The 21,844-nt window shown below is 41.2% G+C and overlaps 1 protein-coding gene across 2 annotated transcripts in view; it reads left to right on the top strand.

Annotated features, from left to right (window-relative positions):
- LOC122561331 (metal transporter CNNM2-like) overlaps positions 1-21,844 on the top strand; it is a 256,151-nt gene that overhangs the window by 196,647 nt on the left and 37,660 nt on the right. Inside the window, exons 5-6 of one of the 2 annotated variants that reach the window (XM_043713039.1) lie at positions 10,577-10,670; positions 21,302-21,364. In XM_043713039.1, the coding sequence (XP_043568974.1) occupies positions 10,577-10,670; positions 21,302-21,364 (157 nt within the window). The remainder of the gene's footprint in view (positions 1-10,576; positions 10,671-21,301; positions 21,365-21,844) is intronic. The other variant, XM_043713040.1, reaches the window with a different exon arrangement.

The following is a 21,844-nucleotide window of genomic DNA, read 5'->3' as shown; positions in this document are numbered from 1 at the left end:
AGGAGAAGAACTCTCAGTATGTGTCGGCAATTTCTTCTTGAATTTTACTGTTGAAACAGCTTCCACCAACCTTTCAGAATGGATTTCAAAACACAGGAACTTGCAATGTGAAAATATATTTCCTCAAGTTGTCGCTAATTCTTTTATCTATTTATAGACTCTATTGTCATTGGAAATCATTTCTGCTAGTGTACTCTTTTACATTAATTCATGATTTTGGTCACCACTTCAACCTTGTCTCTCTTGCCCCACCAAAGAAAGGCTTCTCTTGCTCCAAGGAGCATAGTCAGTTGTCTTCAAATGACTTCAACTCCTTATCCCTGTTACTAATCTGGTAAATCTCACCTACACCATCTCTTAAGAACTTAACATCCTTCCTAAAATACGTTACTCAGGATTGAATATTAGCTGAAACCTAACCAATGTTTAATAAAGGGTTAGTATAAACTTGTGCATTCTGTGCCTTTACAAAAAAAAATGCCAAGATCATGTGTTTGAATAACCCTCTTGACATCTCTGCCTACCTTCAAAGATGTGGGCTCGCTTTAAAATTACATAATTTGTTTACAAATAAAACCAAAAAACTGCAGATGCTGGAAATCAGACTGAAGCATAAATTGCTGGGAAAATCTCAGCAAGTCTGGCAGCATCTGTGGAGAGAAAGCAGAATTAATGTTTTGCATCCAGTGACCCTCCTTCAGATTGTAGCTAGGTAAAGGTTAGTGTATATGCTAGAGAAGGGGAGGGGGGAGGAGCAACGAATAGATGGAGATCAAGCCCAGAGAGAGAGAACACCAGTTGGACCCATAAATGAATGGGTTAAGGTCAGCTTAGGGGAGTCAATAGCTGCTAACTGGGATCATTTGGACAATGGGATGGTTGTGGTAGCAACCTGTATGATGACAAAGTTGGGGTAAAAACATGGCAGAAGGTACTCAGAACTTAAAATGATTGAAATAAAAACTGAAATTGTTGGAAAAGCTCAGCAGATCTAGCAGCATCTGTGAAGAGAAATCAATATTAGGTCTAGTGACCCTTCCTCACAGTTAACATTAACTCTGATTTCTCTTCACAGATGCTGCTAGACCTGCTGAGCTTTTCCAGCAATTTCTGTTTTTGTTTTTGATTTGCAGCACTTGCAGTTCTTTCGGTTTTTACCTAAAATTATTGAACTCTAAAATGAGTTCTGAAGCCTGCACAGTCTGCAAGCACTGTTTTTCCAGCTTATGCTGACCTTTGATGGAGCAGTGCAGCAAGCCTGAGACGGAGATGTTGACCAGGGATCATGGTGATGTGTTGAAGTGGCAGACAACAGGAAGCTCAGGGTTAGGAACAACGTAGGTGCTCCGTAGAGTGGTCGTCACTCTGCGTTTTGTCTCCCCACTGTAAAGGAGAGCACATTCCCATTGATTGCAGGATGGCAGGTTACCTAAACAGTGCACTCTCTGGAGAAACATGAAATCGCTGATAGCAACTTCTGGATTGCTGCTGTGTTCTGTACATGTGGATTTCCAGAACTACCATCACTTTGATGGAGTATTGATGATGAATTCTGAAACTTTCATAATCATTACTACCATAATCCTTGTGTATTGCTCCTCATCCTTTTTGCCAAAATGTTTGAGTTAAATTGCATTTACCATTTCACCAGTCTTTTCTTAAAATTTATTGCTATCGTCATTGTTTACTATGTCACAGAGCTGAGTCATTTGCAAACTTTGAAAGAATGTTCTGAGTTTAACTATGCCATTAATATTAATCAAAAACATCAGTGTTTCTAATACCAGTCGCTAGGGATCAGTATTATGTGCTTCCCTTCAGTTGGAAGAAATATGTTTCTTCAATATTTGTTGCTTTCTCTTACTTAACCAACTTTGTGCCTATGTATCTGCTGTTTCTTCAATACCACAGGCTTCAATTTTGCATAAAGTCTAAACTTTGATCATAATTTACTGAAGTATGTCATCATCCCTGGTCTAAATATTTATATTTGCACATCCATAATTACCCTTGAGAAGGTGGTGGTGAACTGCTGCCTTTAACTGGTGCATGTCATGTGATGTAGCTACACTCAATGCTGTTAGGAGAGTTCCCCAATTTTGATCCAGTGACAGTGAAGAAACAATGTTACAGGTCCACGCCAGGATACTGACTTGGAGGGGAACTTGCACGTATGGTTTCCCTATGTCTATACTGTATTGTCCTTTGTGATGTTACATTCATGGGTTGGAAGGTGCTGTCTTGAGAAGCCCTGGTGAACTCTGTAGTACATCCTGTAGATAGTACATATGCTGCTACTTTGTGTCAGTAGTGGAGGGGGAATGAATGTGGAAGGCTGATGCAATGTTCAAGAGGGCAACTTTCTGTTAGATGGTGTCAAACTTCTTGAGTGTTAATGGAGCTGCACTCATCCAGGCAAGCAGAGATTATTTCCTGGCTTGTGCCTTGTAGATGTGGACAGGTTTTGAAGAGGTGAGTCACTCACCACAGAATTCCCAACCTCTAATCTTTTTTGTAGTTACAGTATTCATATGGCTAGTCCCATTCAGTTCCTGGTCAGTACTTTCTAGAGTTTTGACAGTGGGAAATTCGGTAATGCTTAATGCCATTGAATGTCAAAGGGCAATGGTCGGATTCTTCCTAAATGGAGATTGTCACTGCCTGACACTTCTGTAGCGTGGATTTTACTTGCTGTGCATTAACCTAGCCTGAATCTTCTAGTCCTGGTGTATTTGGATATGGGCTGCACAGTATCTGAGGAATCACAAATGGTGCTGAACATGCAATTATCAGAAAACATCCCCACATCTGACCTTAAGATGAGGCAGCTGAAGATGATTGGTCCTATGACACTATCCTTCAGTATAAAGATTTAAATATACGTCTCTCAGCCATGAATCTATGCATGTCTGGTCCCTATTTGCTACATTTCTTGACAGCTATATTTGGCTTTGCAGATTATTGAATTTGTACTTTCTAAAGTTTGCAGTATTATTGTCAGGAAAGCTGCTCAAATGCACCATGGACTCTATGAAATATGGCGCATATCCATAAATATTTCATTCCAGAGGGTCCACATCTTGACACTTTGTGAGAGCATGTTATTTCATGGCTGCTACGAAGCACTTGGTTTTGATCACCCAATTGCCTTGACCAATTTGTATGCATATCTGTATAGTTTTTCTGTTTCTTCCTCCAAAATAAATGTATGAAATAGATGCTTTAATAAAAATAAGGCATAGGTGAGACCACATCTTGAATACTGCATATAGTTTTGGTCTTAATATTTAAGAAAGGTTGTAAATGGTTTGGAAGAAATTTTTAGGAGGTTTATTGAATTGATACTTGAAGCAAGTGGGTTGTCTTATGAAGATAGGACGGATAGATTGGTCTTGTTTTCACTGGAATTTAGAATACTGAGGGATGACTTGATTGAAATGTATAAGATTCTGTGTGGTCTTGATGGCTGGACATGGAAAAGATGTTCCATCTCATGGATGAATCCAGAATGAGGGTGCATTTTTTTTTTATATTCACTTATGAGACCTGGGTGTCACTGACTGGGCCAGCATTTATTGCCTGTCCCTAGTTGCCCTTGAGAAAGGTGTTGGTGAGCTGCTTTCTTGGACCTCTGCAGAGGGTTGATCCATAATGCCCTTAGAGAAGTAATTCCAGGATTTTGACACAGTGACAGGAGCAGAGATAGATTTCTAAGCGAGTTTTGAGAAGATTTGTTGCTCAGGTTCAGGTTCTGGATGGAGGTTTGCTCGCTGAGCTGGAAGGTTCGTTTTTGGACGTTTCCTCACCATACTCGGTAACATAATCAGTGAGTCCCCCCTGAGAAAAACAGGAAATGACATCACTGGAAATGATGTCACCAATCCAAGGAAACCTAAACACACAAATAGAAAGCTGGCCATGCACCAGTGCTTCTCCAGAGGCTCACTGATGATGTTTACCTAGTATGGTGACAAAATGTCTGAAAATGAACCTTCGAGCTCAGCGAGCAAACCTACATCCATACATTTCCAAGTCAGGATGGTGAGTGGCTTGGAGGGGAACTAAAAGTTGGTGGTGTTCCCACATACAGAGGAACCTTGATTATCCAAAGGACGTGGGCAGGGAGTATTTCGTTTGGTTAAACGGCTGCTAATTAATCGGTGCAAGATAACATAGTTAGCCACGCATTGGGACCTTGCGATCTTGTTCGGATCATCCAAAATTCAGTTAATCAAATGCCAGACAATTGAGGTTCCTCTGTATATGCTCTCCTTGGCAATCAAGATGGAAGTGGTCGTGTGTTTGGAGAGTACTGTCTTAGGATCATTGGTGAATTTCTGCATTGCATCTTGTAGATGGTACACAATTCTGCTACTGTGTGTCAGTGGTGCAGTGAGTGGATGCTTGTGAATGTGGTGCCAATCAAATGACCTGCTTTGTCCTGGATGGTGTCAAGCTTCTTGAGTGTTGTTGGAGCTGCATCCATCCAAGCAAGTGGGCAGTATTCAATCACAATCCTGACTTGTGCCTTGCAGATGGTGGACAGGCTTTGGGGAGTCAGGAAGTGAGTTACAGTCCACAGTATAGCTGCGCCATCGAGAGCATTCTGTCTGGATGTATCACTACCTGGTATGGCAACTGTACCATTCATGTTTGGAGATGGTTATAGAGAGTGGTGAACTCGGCCCAGACAATCACTAAGGCCAACCTCCCATCTATAGAATCCATCCACCAGGCCTGCTGTCAAGGAAAGGCCGCCAGCATTCTCAATGATCCATTCAACCTCTACCATCGGGGAGAAGGTACAGAAACCTGAAAACATGCACCAGCAGGTTTCAAAACGGTTTCTACCTTACTATTGTTAAATACTGAATGGACTCTCAAGCTCTTAGCATTCGCCCTGTTTTTGCCATTGTTTACCTATTATTTACTTATCTATGCTACTTAACTCTGTGATCTGCCTGTATTGCTTGCAAGACAAAGCTTTTCACTGTGCCTTGGTACACGTGACAACAATTCAATTCAATTCAATTCAATTCAATTCAGTATTCCTCACCTATGACCACTTCTTGTATCTGTTGTGTTTACATGACTAGTCCAGTTGGGTCCTGGTCAGTGGTAATCCCAAGGATGTTGATAATGGGGGTATTCAGTGATGGCAGTGAATGTCAAGGGGCGGTGGTTAGATGGTCTCTCATTGAAGATGGTCATTCCCTGGCATTTGTGAATGTTTCTTGCCATTTGTCAGCCCAAGCCTAGAGATTGAGGAGAAAGTGAGGTCTGCAGATGCTGGAGATCAGAGCTGAAAATGTATTGCTGGAAAAGCACAGCAGGTCAGGCAGCATCCAGGGAACAGGAGAATCGACGTTTCGGGCATAAGCCCTTCTTCAGGAATCCTGAAGAAGGGCTTATGCCCGAAACGTCGATTCTCCTGTTCCCTGGATGCTACCTGACCTGCTGTGCTTTTCCAGCAACACATTTTCAGCGCAAGCCTAGAGATTGTCCAGATCTTGTTGTATTTGCACATGGGCTGCTTCAGTGTCTGAGGAATTGTGAATGGTGCTGAACATTGTGCAATCAGCAGCGAACATTCCCACTTCCAGCCTTATAATGGAGGGAAGGTTATTCATGGAGCAGCTGAAGATGGTTGGGTCATGGACACGACCATGAAGAATTCCTGCAGCGATGTTCTGGACCTGCAATGACTGGCCGCCAACAGCCATGACAGTCATCATATGTGTTGGGTATGGTTCTAACCATTGGAGAGTTTACCCCCTGATATTCAATGATTCCAGTTTTGCGAAGGCTCTTTGATGCCACACTTGGTTGAATGCAGCCTTGATGTCAAGGGCTGCCACTCTCACCTCCCCTCTGGAATTTAGCTCTTTTGTCCATGTTTGAACCAAGGCTGTAATGAGGCCACAAGCTGAATGGATCTTGCAGAATCCAAAATGGGCAAAATGAGTAGATTATTGCTGTGCAGGAGCTGCTTGATAGCAATATCATTAACACACTCCATCACTTTACCGTTGATAGAGAGTAGATTGGGGCAGTAATTGCCTTAGTTGGCTTTATCCTGCTTTTTTGTGTATAGGGCATGCCCAGGCAATTTTCCCACAATGACAGGGAAAATACCAGTGTTGAAACTGTACTGAAAGAGCTTGGCTAGGGGAGCAGCAAGTTCTGGAGAACAAGTCTTCACTACAGTTGTCAGAGTCCATAGCTTTTTGTAATATCAGGTGCCTCCAGCCATTTCTTGATAGCATGTGGAGTGAAGGCTGGTATCGATAATGCTGGAGACCACTTGAGGCCAAGATAGATCATCCACTTGGCATTCCTGGCTGAAGATTGTTGAAAATGTTTCATCCTAGTCTTTTGCACTGATGTGTTGGGCTCTTCCATCATTGAGGATGGCGATATTTGTGGAGCCTCCGCCTCCAGTGCGTTGTATGATTGTCCACCACCATTCATGACTTGAAGTTGCAGGGTTGGAGAGCTGTAGAGCTTAGATTAGATCTGCTGGTTGTCTGTTCACTTAGCTTTATCACTTGCCGATGGTTCAATTTGACATGCAGGTCGTCCTGTTTCGTAGCTTAACTCGGTTGATAACTCATTTGTTTTTTTGGTATGTCTGGTGCCGCTCCTGACATGCCTTTCTGAATTCTCCATTGAATCAGGGATGATCGTCTGGCTTGATGGTAATGGTTGAGTGGGGGATATACCAGGCAGTGGGGTTGCAGATTGTGCTGGAGTACAGTTCTGCTGCTGTTGATAGCCCATAGTGCCTCATGGATGCTCAGTCTTGAGTTGCTAGATCTGTTTGAAGTCTCTTCCATTTGGCATGGTGATAGTGCCACACAGAACAATGGAGGGTATTCTCAATGTGAAAGCGGGACATCATCTCCACAAGGATTGTGTGGTAGTCGCTCTTATCGGTACTGTTGTGGACCGATGTATCTGCAGCTGACACATTAATGAGGATGAGGTCAAGTATGTTTCTCCCTCTTGTTGACTCCCTCACCACCTGCAGAACCAGTTTAGCAGCAATGTCCTTTAGAACCCAACCTGCTCAATCAGTAGTGCTGCTGCCAAACCACTGTTGGTGGTGGACATTGAAATTCCCCCATCCAGAGTATGTTTTAAGTTCTTGTCGCTCTGTTCTTCCCCCAAGTGTTGTTCAAGATGGACGATGACAACTACTTCACGTCAGGGAGAATACATGATAATCAACAGGAGGTTTCCTTGCCCATGTTTACCTGAAACCATGAGACTTCATGGGGTGTCAATTCAATGTTGAGGAATCCTAGGGCAAATCCCTGTTACTATATACACTGTGCCTCCACCTCTGCTGTCTTGCTAGTGGGACAGGTCATATCTAGGGATGGTGCTGGTGGTGCTTGGGGCATAGTCATGCTCTCAGAATCCTACCTGACAGACAGTGTCAGGTTGTTGCTGGACTGGTATATTAGATAGTTCTCCCAATTTTGGCACTAGCCCCCAGATATTTGTAAGGAGGACTTTGCAGGGTTGAAAGGGCTATTTATGCCATTGTCTTTTCTGTATCCTAGGCCAGTGCCAGGTGGTCTGTCCGGTTTCATTTCTTTGTTGAGACTTTATATTGATTGATATAACTGAATAGCTTGCTCAGCCATTTTAGAGGGCATTTGTGAGTCAACCATTTTGCTATGGCTCTAGAGTCACATATAGGCCAAATGGCAGACTGCTTCCCTGAAGGACAATAGTAAGCCAGATGGGTTTTTCCGACAATCCGCAATGGTTTTCTGATCATCAGTAGATTAATTCTAGTTATCTTTTATTGTATTGAAATTTCTATCATTTGCCATGGAGAAGTTTGAACCTGGGTCCCCAGAGTATTAGCTGAGTTTCTGGATTAATGGTCTCGCAATAATGCCTCTAGGCTTTCACCTCCTCTCCAATCAACTAAAATTAGGGGTTGCCTTTTAGGACAGGGGATTTTTTCTCTCTGCTGTCTGTGAGACTTTGGAACTTTCTACTACAATAAGGGGGTCATTGAATATGTTTAAAGAAGAGATAGCTAGATCCTTCGGTAGGAGAATCAGGAATAGATGAGAAAGTGGAATTCCAACACAGTGAGATCAATCACAATCCTATTGAACTGTAAAACAGATTTGAGGGCGCCGAATGGCCTACTGCTGCTATTTTTATGGTCGTATGTAGCAATTGAAAGGCTGCTTTTAAGATTACATTACAGTGTGGAAACAGGCCCTTCGGCCCAACAAGTCCACACCGACTCGCCGAAGCGGAACCCACCCATACCCCTACATTTACCCCTTACCTAACACTACGGGCAATTTAGCGTGGCCAATTCACCTGACCTGCACATCTTTGGACTGTGGGAGGAAACCGGAGCACCCGGAGGAAACCCACGCAGACACGGGGAGAACGTGCAAACTCCACACAGTTAGTCGCCTGAGGCGGGAATTGAACCCGGGTCTCCGGCGCTGTGAGGCAGCAGTGCTAGCCACCGTGCCGCCCACTTTTAAATTGGGTAACACTGTTTGTAGTTTGTTCGGGGGGAAGTGGGTAGGTTTAGCCTTTTGGTCGCATTTGCTTAACAATTTTGGGGGTCGCAATGTATGCACTCTGCAAGTTCTGCACTACAGAGGGCTGCTTTATAGTAGAGCACCAGTGTATTTCATTTCACACATCTCCATTTATTCCCTCAAATGGTATGCCACCATAAGGTGGTGATTGCACTTGTCATCAAGACTGCAGTTGATTGATTATGACATTGAGAACCGTGATAAAACTGAAGGGATTGGGGTCAAGGGATTTGACTAAGTCAATTCCAGTCAATGGTGGTTGTAGTGGCACTTTGCAAAAAGACTGGTTTCTGAAGATCACTTACATCAACCTCAGAACATTTCTGCAGGATCCCTAAAGGTAGGATTCTAGGTCCAACTACCTTGAGTTACACGCTTAATTATCTTCTGCCCATCACAAGAGGAAAGAAATGGGCATATTTCTTAATGATTGTAGTGTTCGGTACGATTCGCAACTCATCAGACACTATTAATTCTCTGCCTGCATGCTGAAAAACCAAAACAACATTAAGGATTGCATTGATAAATTGCAGATAACGCTCAAGCAATAAAATTGCCAGTCTTGAACATGAGAAATTACCTCACCAACTCTACTTGATATTCTATAGGACTTCAAACCCGCTAACCACATCCTTGAGGTTACTATTGACCAGAAACTGAATAAGGCCACCAATATAAATACTGTGACTATAAGAGTAGGTCAGAAATTAGAGAAATTAAACTCCTCTCTTTCCCCAGTCTTTTTCCCATCATATGTAAAGCCTAAGTTAGGGGTGTGATGGAACACTCTACATTCACCTGGATGAGCGCAAACTCAACAACACTGAAGGAGCTCAATACAATCCTTGATAAACCTTGATCTATGACCTTAAACACTCACTCCGTCCACCGCTGGTCTATAGCGGCAGTAGTTTACATGTAAACCTTCTACAAACTATACTGTAGCAACCTAAAGAGGCTCCTTGAACAACACCTTTTTGTTTTGATTTGATTTATTATTGTAACATGTACTGAGATATAGCAAAAATTATTGTTTTGCATGCTATCCAGCAAGTCATACCTTAAGTACCTCAATGTAATAGATCAGAATGCAGAATACAGTGATATAGCTACAGAGAAAGATCAACTCCAATATATGAGAGGTTCATTCAAACGTCTGATAACAGTAGGGAAGAATCTGTTCTTGATACCCATAACTACAACTTTTACTTCTAAGAAGGTCAAGGGTGACAGATACATGGGAGTACTAGCACTTGCAAGTTCTTCTCTAAGGCATGAATCATCCTGATTTAGACCTATATTGAGGTTGAAACTTTATTGCTGGAACAGCACAGCAGGTCAGGCAGCATCCAGGGAACAGGAGATTCGACGTTTCGGGCACAGGGCCTGAAGAAGGGCCTGTGCCCGAAACGTCGAATCTCCTGTTCCCTGGATGCTGCCTGACCTGCTGTGCTGTTCCAGCAATAAAGTTTCAACTTTGATCTCCAGCATCTGCAGACCTCACTTTCTCCTCGAAGATTTAGACCTATATTGCCATTCCTTCATTGTCACCTGATCGAGGCATTGTTACTCCCCCGAAGAACATGAGTGAATCAACACCAAGTGGACTGCAGCACTATTTTAGTAGCATCAGGATTATGGTCTTGAAAGGGAAATAGTTCACTTCCTTGATTCTTAAAAATTGCAAAATCATAAACTTACACCTAGCACTTGAATGTTGTTATTCTTAATTTGAAGCCCTTTAATTTTTATTTGTAGCAGCTTGTGTTTACTAAATGTCCTCTACTTAATTCACAGTAACATTCAGAGAATATTTTGTAGAAATTGACTTTACAATGTTTCAGAATCCTACAATTTAAGTTGAAGTCATTTTTAGATTGTTGAAATTGAGTCAGGCAGCATGTTTAGTATAATTGATATGCATGCATGAAGAATTAGTCTGTGTTTATTGAATGATGGTTTAATCATGTTAATTGTTCTTTTGTGACTAGGGGAAAGTGGAGGTGGAAGCTGGAAAGGAAGTAATGAAGTTTGAAGCTGGTGCTTTCTCTTATTATGGCATGATGGCTCTTACATCTTCTCCAGGTACGAATCTTAATTGGTTAGAGTTAGCCTAGTTATAGAGATTCATATACAACATAAAATGAAAATAAATAGTGAAGTTTTTGGATCCACTGAATAATTAGCTGGTTTATTGAAAATTACATGTTAAAGTTTAAAATAATCTATTCCAACCTATGCTTTAAATAATGTACTAGGCTACTAGACATGTTTTTAATCTGAGTTGGTGTATCTGATACTACAGTTAGTAAAGCTGTCATACTCATTAACTATATTGTAAAACTAAATATTATCCAGATCAAAGTTAAAAATCTCACAACAGGTTATAGTCCAACAGGTTATAGTCCAACAGGTTTAATTGGAAGCACACTAGCTTTCGGAACACCGCTCCTTCATCAGGTGATTGTGTCAATCACCTGATGAAGGAGTGCCGCTCCAAAAGCTAGTGAGCTTCCAAGTAAACCTGTTGGACTATAACCTGTTGTGTGATTTTTAACTTTGTACACCCAAGTCCAACACTGGCATCTTCAAATCATGACTATTATCCAGATCAGTGTGATTTGCATTATGAGATCTAACAATCTACAAGTGAATAGGTATAATGTGCAAAACAAAAGCAAAATACTATGGATTTTGGAAATCTAAACAAAGTACAAAATAACCAAATATAGTGTGGCAACATTGGTGGATTAAAAAAAAGTTTCAGATAAAGATGTTACATTTCTGATCTGATCAAAGTTATAATGCTGTAACCTGGATCAGCTACACTTCAACTCTTGCCCAGTTTCAATGCTGCACCACGTTTCTTGCCTACCCTTCAGAACCCAGCTTCTTCTGCCAAGTGGACCAAACCTTCAGTTGGAGAGTTCCATTACAGCACTAGAATGTTAGGGGCAAAACTGGACAGGCCCCCTTTTATGGCAGTTTCTGTCTGAAGATAGATTTAAATATTCAGTGTTAGTTTTAGTGAATAGGTGAATGCTTTATGATGATAGGCTATGACACTGTGTGATTTATTTATATCTTAATATATATTTTTAAGAGATTAAATTTTAAACCTGTGGCACATGGGTGTTGGTCTGTTTTCATGAAAAGTTTAAAAATTAGTTCAAATAGCCTTTCCATGAAGACTTTAAAGCCAGTATGTGTTAAAAAGACCGGATGACTGTAAGAACTGCTGAAATGTTTAAAGAAGTTTGTTTATATTGGTGGAGTTTACAACAGGGTGAAAACATTATGCCATTAGCTGTAGCAGAATGTAGGGTGAGCAAGTTTTTAAAATGTAGTTAAAATTTAGTTTAAATGCTTTTGGATTCAAGTTAGAACCTGACTGAAATTCAATGCAGCTAGTCTCCGAGAAAAGGAGATTGTTCAGAACAGTTAAGGGAATGTTACCCCAATGAAATAGTTTAGTTTGTGAAACCTCTAGACCAGCAGTGTTTGGTTCAAACTCTGCTGCTTTCTAAAAGGCTGGGTCTCGGTTGGTCAAATATTCAAATAAAAGTCTTTGCAGTATTCAGGGCAGGAGCTAAGAAGAAGTAGATGAGTCAAATCTGCAGATTGGACAGAAAAGTTTCTCTGGATTTGGTTAATTGTAAAGTTGTGATGTTAAGGAGTAGATGGGATTTAGTTTTGCAAAAGAATTGAAATATTTCAAATTGGTTTCTATTTAAATAGATTTTATTTGTGTTTTTAATTCTTTGAATAGGCTGAGAGTTCGTATTTATGGTTATTTCTAACCCTAACATTAAACCCTATCTGCAGTTTTGGGTATCGTTTCTGTGAAAGACTGCCATGTTAAATCCCTTAAAAAAAAATCTATCAAGCTAGATTTCATTCTTGGACCTGGCTTGTCCATTGTAACATCAGCTGGGATCATAACTGCTTGAATAAACAGAGCAGGAAGATTTGTGGGATAAGTGGGTAGGGTGAGTGACGAGAGTAACAAATGGATAGGGTGCAAGTGGTTGAGGCAGGTCAGATCAGGCGGAGTGATCGATTATAATAGTCAGCTGTTGGGGAGCTAGTCTGGCGAAGTCAGGATTTAGCGGGATGAAGGGGTTATTATGGTATCAGTTCTGTATTTATTCAGGAGAGACTAGGTCTTTCCTTGTCTCGACATATCCTGGCTAATTATCCAGGTACGTATCGTGGAACTATCCCATCTTCGATTGTAGCTCAGTGGTTGAGAGTTCTGCAGAGTGTCCGGGAGCAGGAGAATTGCCTGTCACAATTCGCGAGGAGTTCAGCTCATCAGATGTCCTTGGGCAATGATGCTCTTCTTGGTTTGTACATCTTGTCTCTGTTGATCCGGAGTGTGTGTGTGTGTGTGTGTGTATTGTGTGTTACTGAATTTGTCATCACATATGCAGCTGCACCATTCTGTCTGTGGGTGGGGCTTCTTAAGATCTAGGAAGTGTATGGCTTTGATCCTATAAATACAGTGTCACAAGAATGAAATTTATTTTGTCCTAAATTGCTGTAGGAAAACTCTTCTAATTGAATTTCGAAAGAAAAATAATTTATATTAGTTGAATTTCAAGAATTTTTGCAGGATCTGAGCAGCATAAATTGAAGTGTAGATTCGAAAAAAACTTTTCAAAATAAATTTCCTTGAGAAAATGGATTTTTATTCAGAGATAACCACTCCAAAGCCCGTGGAGAAACATTAAATAGTCTCCCTAAGGAGCTGATTGAGTACAAGTTTCCTTAGTAACAGGCAATGGCCTGGTCAGATGGAGTTCATCACCTGAGCAGACCCATATGGGAACAAAGTAAAATAGACCCTAGGACTCTTGTGGCACAATGGTAATATCTCTACCTCTGAACCATTAGACCTGGGTTAAAGTTCCTCCGCTGCATAGATGTGTAACAACATCTCTAAGCAAGTTGATTAGGGAAAAAAAATCTACAATGCAGATCCACGTATTAAAAGAGTAGCAGACCCAAGGGTTCTTGTGGTGAAGTGTTAGTGTCCCTATCCCTGGACTTGGAGGCCCTGGTTCAAATCCCCCCTACTCCAGAAGTGTATAATAACATCTCCTGAACAGGTTGATTAGAAACTATCTAGATGAGAGAACTAATTGTAAAATCTCCAAGTTTACAGATGGCACAAAGCTGTTTGGGAAGGTGAACTGTGAGACATTTATTAGACCATAACCAGATAACTTTCAAAACAAAAACAGACCGAGAAGGGATGTTGTGGCACATTAGTAGTCATAGAGCTGTATAGCCCGGAAACAGACCCTTCCATCCAAATCATATTTAAACCCATTGAACCCAGGGATGTGTCTGCGGAACTGTGTGTCTGGTCTGAGGCTGGCCTATGTCTGCCACGAGTACTGGCTCTATTTTGGTGTTTAATAATAAAGCATGTTCCACTCCAATTGGTCTTCTGGAGTTATTACATATTCCAAGATATCTTTGAATATACAAGATTGCAAACTAATCTGGATGAATGCAGTTAGCTTTTCAAAAATGTGTAAGTATAGAATAAAATGCAGCAATTAGGGTAGAAATGGGGTCTGAAATTTACTGGCTGAGGGTCAGGTCAAAGGGGAAGAATTAATATATATGGATCATGTAAAACATGGAATATCTAACAATGTTTGGAATATCCAATTTGCTCATTCTATCGGCTATGTGAAAGCTAAAGTGGCAATCTAGTCCTTTGATATATAAAACATGACATTTAAATGTCTTCAGGAAAAATTTGTATTTTTATCACCACTTTAAGTGCATTGTAATTTCCATTTTAAGGTGCCGTTTAGGAGTTTGTGGTGGTTCAGCATTACATTTGACAGCCCTCTAGTGGATATTTTAAGGATAGAATTGTATATTAGTGTTTTCCCCCCCTTTGCATCTTAAGTAATAAAAACAGAAGATCCTTGGGAATAAATAATTAGGGTTACCTTAATTCATCAAAACAGTCCCATACTTTATGTATGTGCACTAATATATGAATGTATATAACATTCCCTTGTAACTGCATGCATGTGCGAAAGTCGAACTTACTGCACCGAACTTAGACACACAAGCATGAAATCTTTTCCTACTAATCCTCTGCTAATTTTTCACCCATTGTGAAGTTGAATTTTCTGCCCATTATTCCTTCAATTTACTTATGTGAAATGAGACGTAACTACTTTTAATGGAGGTTAACTGTGAGATTTTAGACCTACTACACTGTTTTAGATTAAAGATCATTCACTTGAATGTTTTGATTTTCTGGCTTTACGTTAACTTTGTTCCCTCCTAAGATGCTGCCTGATTTCCTGAGTCTTTCCACCATTTCTTGTTTTCATTTCAGATTTCTAGCATCCACAGTATTTTGCTTTTATAATTAAAAAGCTTGTTAAAATCCCACTATTGCTTTAAAAGCTTTTTGTTCAAACTTTCTTAAAAGAGAAAAAAATGCAAGGGAAAACTAAGAATACACCTGAGTGCAGGTTAGAGCATTTTGAAAAATACTACATCAAGCTTGAACAATGATGTTGAATATGAATTCAGAGCATTTAAAATAATTATACATCTGGTGGTTTTTAAGAAAGAAAATTGAAAAACCTGTGGAATGTAATTATTTAAAATAAAACTCACCTCTGAATCGTTTTGAAGTTTGACATTGCTTGCTACTATTTTCAACATCGAGAAAATTGAATTACCCTTGGTATTCCTTGGAGTAGGCCCATGTAAATTAACACAGTTTGTTATATTAGAGACGTTCAAGGTCTTGGGGATATTTTTAGAAATTATTTTAATAGCGCCTTTCACAAACTAAGGGGTTTGAAACCAGTGTTCAACAAACTAACTATAGCCTGTTATCAATTGTTACAACTATACTGTCTGTGATGTTCCCCAGTTTTTTACACTTCCAGATGGAATACCTCAAGTAGGTGAGGAACATCACATAAGAGCTAGCAGCAGGAGCAGACAATTCAGCTCCTCATGCCATTTAATACCATCATGACTGAAATCATCTCAGTCTCCCATCCCTTAGCCTGAAGTTATGACCTCTTGTTCTAAATTACACCACAAGGGGAAAGATCCTTTTTAGGTGTTCATTGTGAATCCCCTTTAGCATCTTCTATACCTCAATTAGATCTCCTCTATTTGAATTTACTCCCTTGGTTATGATGTGCCCCCTGAGTTAGTCTCAACAAGGTTTATTTAGAAAGGATCCTTTACCTTGTGGACTGGTTTCTGCCAGATCAAAATGAACTTCTGTTGTAAAAGGAGTAAATTTAATGAGGTTGACGTGAATTAACAAAAGCAGTTGACTCGAATTAACAAAAGCAGTTGACTCACTGACAACAGCTCTTCCTCCAGCTCTATAATTCCAACCAAACTAATCTCCAAACTCTGAGAGCTGGGTCTCTGCTTCGCTCTCTGCAACTGCATTCTCGACTTACTGACTCACAGACTGCAATCAGTAAGAATAGGCAACAGCACCTCCTGCACGATAATCCTCAACACCGGCATCCTATAAAGCCCCTTACTATGCTCTCTATACACTCCTGACTGTGTAGCCAAATTTTAACTCCATCTACAAGTTTGCTGACGACACCATTGTTGTAGGCTGGATCTCGAACAATGATGAGACACAATACAGGGAAGAGAGAGTGTGCTTGGTGGAATGGTGTAAAGATGATAATCTCTCTCTCAATGTCAGCAAAATGAAAGAGCTGGTCATTGATTTCAGGAAACAAGGTGAAGGGCACGCTTTATCTATATCAATGGGACTGAAGTGGAGATGGTCAAGAGCATCAAGTTTGTAGGAGTGACGATCACCAGCAATCTGTTCTGTTCCACCCACATTGATGCAATGGCCGTGAAAGCACCACAGGTAGCTAAGGAAATTCAGCATGTCCGTAAAGACACTTACCAATTTTTATAAATGCACCACAGAAAGCATTCTATCTAGGTGCATCACTATTTGGTATGGCAATTGCTCTGCCCATCTCTGTAAGAAACTACAGAGAGTTGTAAACACAGCTCAGACCATAATGCATTGACGCCGTCTCAACTTCCCACTACGTTGGGAAGGCAGCCAATATAATCAAAGGCCCTTCCCACCCTGGTTATAATCTCTTCCAACCTGTTCAGTCCGGCAGAAGACACAAAAGCTTAAACACATATAACAAAAGATTCAAGAACATCTTGTGGGCGGCACGGTGGCACAGTGGTTAGCACTGCTGCCTCGCAGCGCCAGAGATCCGGGTTCAATTCCCGTCTCAGGCGACTGACTGTGTGGAGTTTGCACGTTCTACCCGTGTCTGCGTGGGTTTCCTCCGGGTGCTCCGGTTTCCTCCCACAGTCCAAAGATGTGCAGGTCAGGTGAATTGGCCATGCTAAATTGCCCGTAGTGTTAGGTAAGGGGTAAATGTAGGGGAATGGGTGGGTTACGCTTCGGCGGGTCGGTGTGGACTTGTTGGGCCGAAGGGCCTGTTTCCACACTGTAAAGTAATCTAATCTAATCTTTTCCCCCCACTGTTATTAGACTTCTGAATGGACCTCTCAAACTTGAAATCTAATGTTGACCTTGCTCTTTCTGCACCTTCTAAGCTGCAGTGACATTGCATTTCTTGCTCTGTTCTATTGTCCTTATGCACTTTGTGATTCTTTTTTAGATTAGATTACTTACAGTGTGGAAACAGGCCCTTCGGCCCAACAAGTCCACACCGACCCGCCAAAGCGCAACCCACCCATTCCCCTACATTTACCCCTTACCTAACACTACGGGCAATTTAGCATGGCCAATTCACCTGACCTGCACATATTTGGACTGTGGGAGGAAACCGGAGCACCGGGAGGAAACCCACGCAGACACGGGGAGAACGTGCAAACTCCACACAGTCGCCTGAGGCGGGAATTGAACTCGGGTCTCTGGCGCTGTGAGGCAGCAGTGCTAACCACTGTGCCACCATGCCGCCCCAAATCTGGTGATCTGCCTGTCATGCATACAAAACAAAATTTTTAACTGTACCTAGGTACGTGACAGTAATAAATCAAATCAAATCAAATCAAATAATTACTTAATCAAAAGTGTCCACATTGCAGAGGAGGAGAATCTGGATGTTTTAAAACGCATAAAGGTGGATAAATCTCCAGGACCTGATCAGGTGTGCTGTAGAACTCTGTGGGAAACTAGGGGAATGATTGCTAGGCCCCTCGCTGAGATGTCTTTATCATTGATAGTCTCAGGCGAGGCGCTGGAAGTCTGGAGGTTGGCTAATTTGGTGCCACTGTTTGAGAAAAGTGGCAAGGAAAAGCCAGGGAACTATAGACCGGTGAGCCTGACGTCAGTGGTGGGCAAGTTGTTTGAGGGAATCCTGAGGGACAGAATTTACATGTATTTGGAAAGGCAAGGACTGATGAGGGAGAGTCAACATGGCTTTCTGCATAAGAAATCATGTCTCACTAACTTGATTGAGTTTTTTGAAGAAGTAACAAAGAGGATTGATGAGGGAAGAGCAATGGATGTGATCTATATGGACTTCAGTAAGACATTCGACAAGGTCCCTCTTGGTAGACTGGTTAGCAAGGTTAGATCACATGGAATACATGGAGAACTAGCGAATTGGATACAGAACTGGCTCGAAGATAGAAGACAGAGAATGGTGGTGGAGGGTTGCTTTTCAGATTGGAGACCTGTGACCAGTGGTGTGCCACAAGGATCGGTGGTGAGTCCAGTGGTTTCCATTATTTACATAAATGATTTGGATGTGAACATAGAAGGTATAATTAGTAAGTTTGCAGATGATGCCAAAATTGGAAGTGTGGTGGGCAGCAATGGAAGTTACCTCAGGGTATAATTGGATCTTGATCAGATGGGCCAATGGGCCGAGGGATGGCAGATGGAGTTTAATTTCAATAAATGTGAGGTACTGCATTTTGAAATACATTTTGGACAGGACTTATACACTTAATGGTAAGCTCCTAGGGAGTGTTGCTGAACAGAGACCAGGTTCATAGTTCCTTGAGAATGAACTCACAGGTAGATAGGATAATGAAAAAGGTGTTTGGTATGCTTTCCTTTATTGATCAGAGCGTTGAATATAGGGGGGTTGGGAGGTCATGTTGCAGCCGTACAGGATATTGGTTAGGCTGCTTTTAGAATACTCTGTGCAATTCTGGGTGCTCTCCTATAGGAAAGATATTGTGAAACTTGAAAGGGTTGGAAGGTTTGAGCTATAGGGAGAGGCTGAATAGCCTGGGGCTGTTTTCCCTGGAGCATTGGAGGTTTATAGAATCATGAGGGGCATGGATAGGATAAATAGACAAGGCCTTTTCCCTGGGGTAGGAATGTCCAAAACTAGAGATCATAGGTTTAGGGTGAGAGAGGAAAGATTTAAAAGGCACCTAAGGGCAACGTTTTCATGCAGAATGTGGTGAGTGTATGCAATGAGCTGCCAGAGGAAGTGGTGGAGGCAGATAAATTACAACATTTAAAAGTTACAAATCATGCAGCACCAGGCTATAGTCTAACAGGTTTAATTGGAAGCACTAGCTTTTGGAGGGCTGCTCCTTCATCAGGTGGTTGTGGGGTATAAGATTATAAGACACAGAATTATGCTATAAATTCTGTGTCTTACAATCTTATATTCCACAATCACCTGATGAAGGAGCAGCATTCCGAAAGCTAGTGATTCCAATTAAACCTGTTGGATTATAACCTGATGTTGCGTGAATTGTAACTTTGTACACCCCAGTCCAACACCAGCATCTCCATATCATAACATTTAAAAGACATTTGGATGGTTATATGAATAGGAAGGGTTTAGAGGAATATGGGCCAATTGTTGGCAAATGGGACTAGATTAAAGTAGGATGTCTGGTCAGCATTGGACAAATTGGACCAAAGGGTCTGTTTCCATCCTGTATATCTCTATGACTCGATCATTACCAATTCTGATCTATCATCAGGACACTATTAAGCAGGCTTAGAAGTTGGTACATTTAACTGTAGTTTTGATATTTCTAATAATAGATTTTTATTGGTTTGTAATCAGTTTTTTCATAGCTTCTCAATTCACTGTTTTTGATTTATCTAATCTTTGTTCTCTTTGTAGTCTTGGTGTTGTTATGCACTACAGATATTGCCTTTTTCCAAGACTTGTTTAATTATAAGCTTTTAAGATCTGTGACACAATTTTGAAACTGACACATAGCAATATTAAGAGTTATAGATTAGATTAGATTAGATTAGTGTGGAAACAGGCCCTTCGGCCCAACACGTCCACACCGACCCGCCGAAGCGCAACCCACCCATACCCCTACATTTACCCCTTACCTAACACTACGGGCAATTTAGCATGGCCAATTCACCTAACCTGCACATCTTTGGATTGTGGGAGGAAACCGGAGCACCCGGAGGAAACCCACGCAGACACGGGGAGAATGTGCAAACTCCACACAGTCAGTCGCCTGAGGCGGGAATTGAACCCGGGTCTCTGGCGCTGTGAGGCAGCAGTGCTAGCCACCGTGCCACCGTATGTTCAAAAGGACTTTTTAAAATTACCTTATCTGCTTGGGTGTTGCTTCAAAAGCACTGAAGAAGTTCAACATTCTTCAGGTCAAAGCAGCCTGGTTCATTGGCATCTGTTCAATGTTCATTTCCTTCACTACTGACACATAGTGGCAGCAGTGTGCATCATCCACAAGGTGCTCACCGAGCTTCTTTGATAGCAGCATCTAAATCTGTGACCTCCATTACTTTGAAAGTCAAGAGACACAGATGCTTGGGATTGCCACTACCTGCAAATTTCCCTTCAAGCCACACACCATCCTTACTTGGAAGTAAAACATTGTTCCTTCACTATTGCTGGGTCAAAGTCTTGGAATGCTACTCTTAATGGCACTGTGGGTTTCCTTGCACTTCAAGGATGGTAATGGTTCAGCACATCAGCTTATTCTCTCCTCCGGAACAAGTAGGGATGAGCAATAATTGTTAGCTTAACCAGTGATTCCCACACCCAAAAGTGGTGTTGAGCCATTTAGGCCTGAATAATCCAAGTGCTGGTCCTTAAACTGTACTATGCCACCTGAGCTCAGATCAGCAATATATCTGATGCTGAAATTTGCTAGAATGTTCATTTGTTCAACTTGATATTTTATCCTGTGGAGTAACTAACCTATTGATAGTCACTGTCTGGTTTTGCACATTAAATCTGCCAGTTTGTAGGAGAGCAGGGGAAGAGATCACAGCCCTGGTTGTTCTCCTTGCCCAGCTATTGACCCAAGCACTGTGGGCCCTGTATAAACCTGGGCTGTGGTTATTGGGTTCTAATGGACCCCATTCTCAGCCTTGTTGGAGATGACCTGTGAAACAGTACCCTACCAAACCGGTCACTTTTTCAGTACGAGAGTGGAGAAAATGAGAAAATGTTTACTTTTAAAAATGACTTACTTTAATCACTTGAATTTATATTGAACAAGATTGAGATGGTAACTTGTCCTAAAACTTTCCAGTTAGGTCAATAGATGATATTGTGAGATTGTAAGAGATTTGTAAGACAATATATTCTATATAATTTATGATTTATTAATGCTGACTTTACCAGAGTTTTCTTGCCTTAATTAATGCATACAAATATGTCAATTATTTTTCCGCTATTAATTTTAATTTCTCTTTGTTTAATTTTTCATTTCCCATATAGTTCCTTTGTCTCTGTCTCGTACCTTTGCTGTCAGCAGAACTGAATCACTGGCTGGTTCACCAGGTAAATTTATACCAATATGTCCTTGCTCTGCTTGTTAAATTTGTAGTTGGCATCTGAATAAATGACCAAATTTAATCCACCTTAATATTCAAATCTTTTCTATAAGTCCAAAATACAATTAATTATTGCAAGAAACCTGTTGCAGAACATATGTGGTATAAAGAATCCTAAAGTTACAATCTAATCATAGAGTTCCCAGCCATTGATCCTTCAGCTTTTACAATTTCTCCATGTTTCATTTGTTCAAAACGTATGCTGCATACCTAGAATAAGAGGAGAAAGTGAGGTCTGCAGATGCTGGAGATCAGAGCTGGAAATGTGTTGCTGGAAAAGCGCAGCAGGTCAGGCAGCATCCAGGGAACAGGAGAATCGACGTTTCGGGCATAAGCCCTTCTTCAGGAATGAGGAAAGTTTGTCCAGCAGGCTAAGATAAAAGGTAGGGAGGAGGGACATGGGGGATGGGTGTCGGAAATGTGATAG

This window comes from Chiloscyllium plagiosum, chromosome 22 (genome assembly GCF_004010195.1).
Source record: "Chiloscyllium plagiosum isolate BGI_BamShark_2017 chromosome 22, ASM401019v2, whole genome shotgun sequence".
NCBI lineage: Eukaryota > Metazoa > Chordata > Chondrichthyes > Orectolobiformes > Hemiscylliidae > Chiloscyllium > Chiloscyllium plagiosum.
Note: the sequence above shows the minus strand (reverse complement) of the source record. Positions and strands in the feature narration are given on the sequence as shown.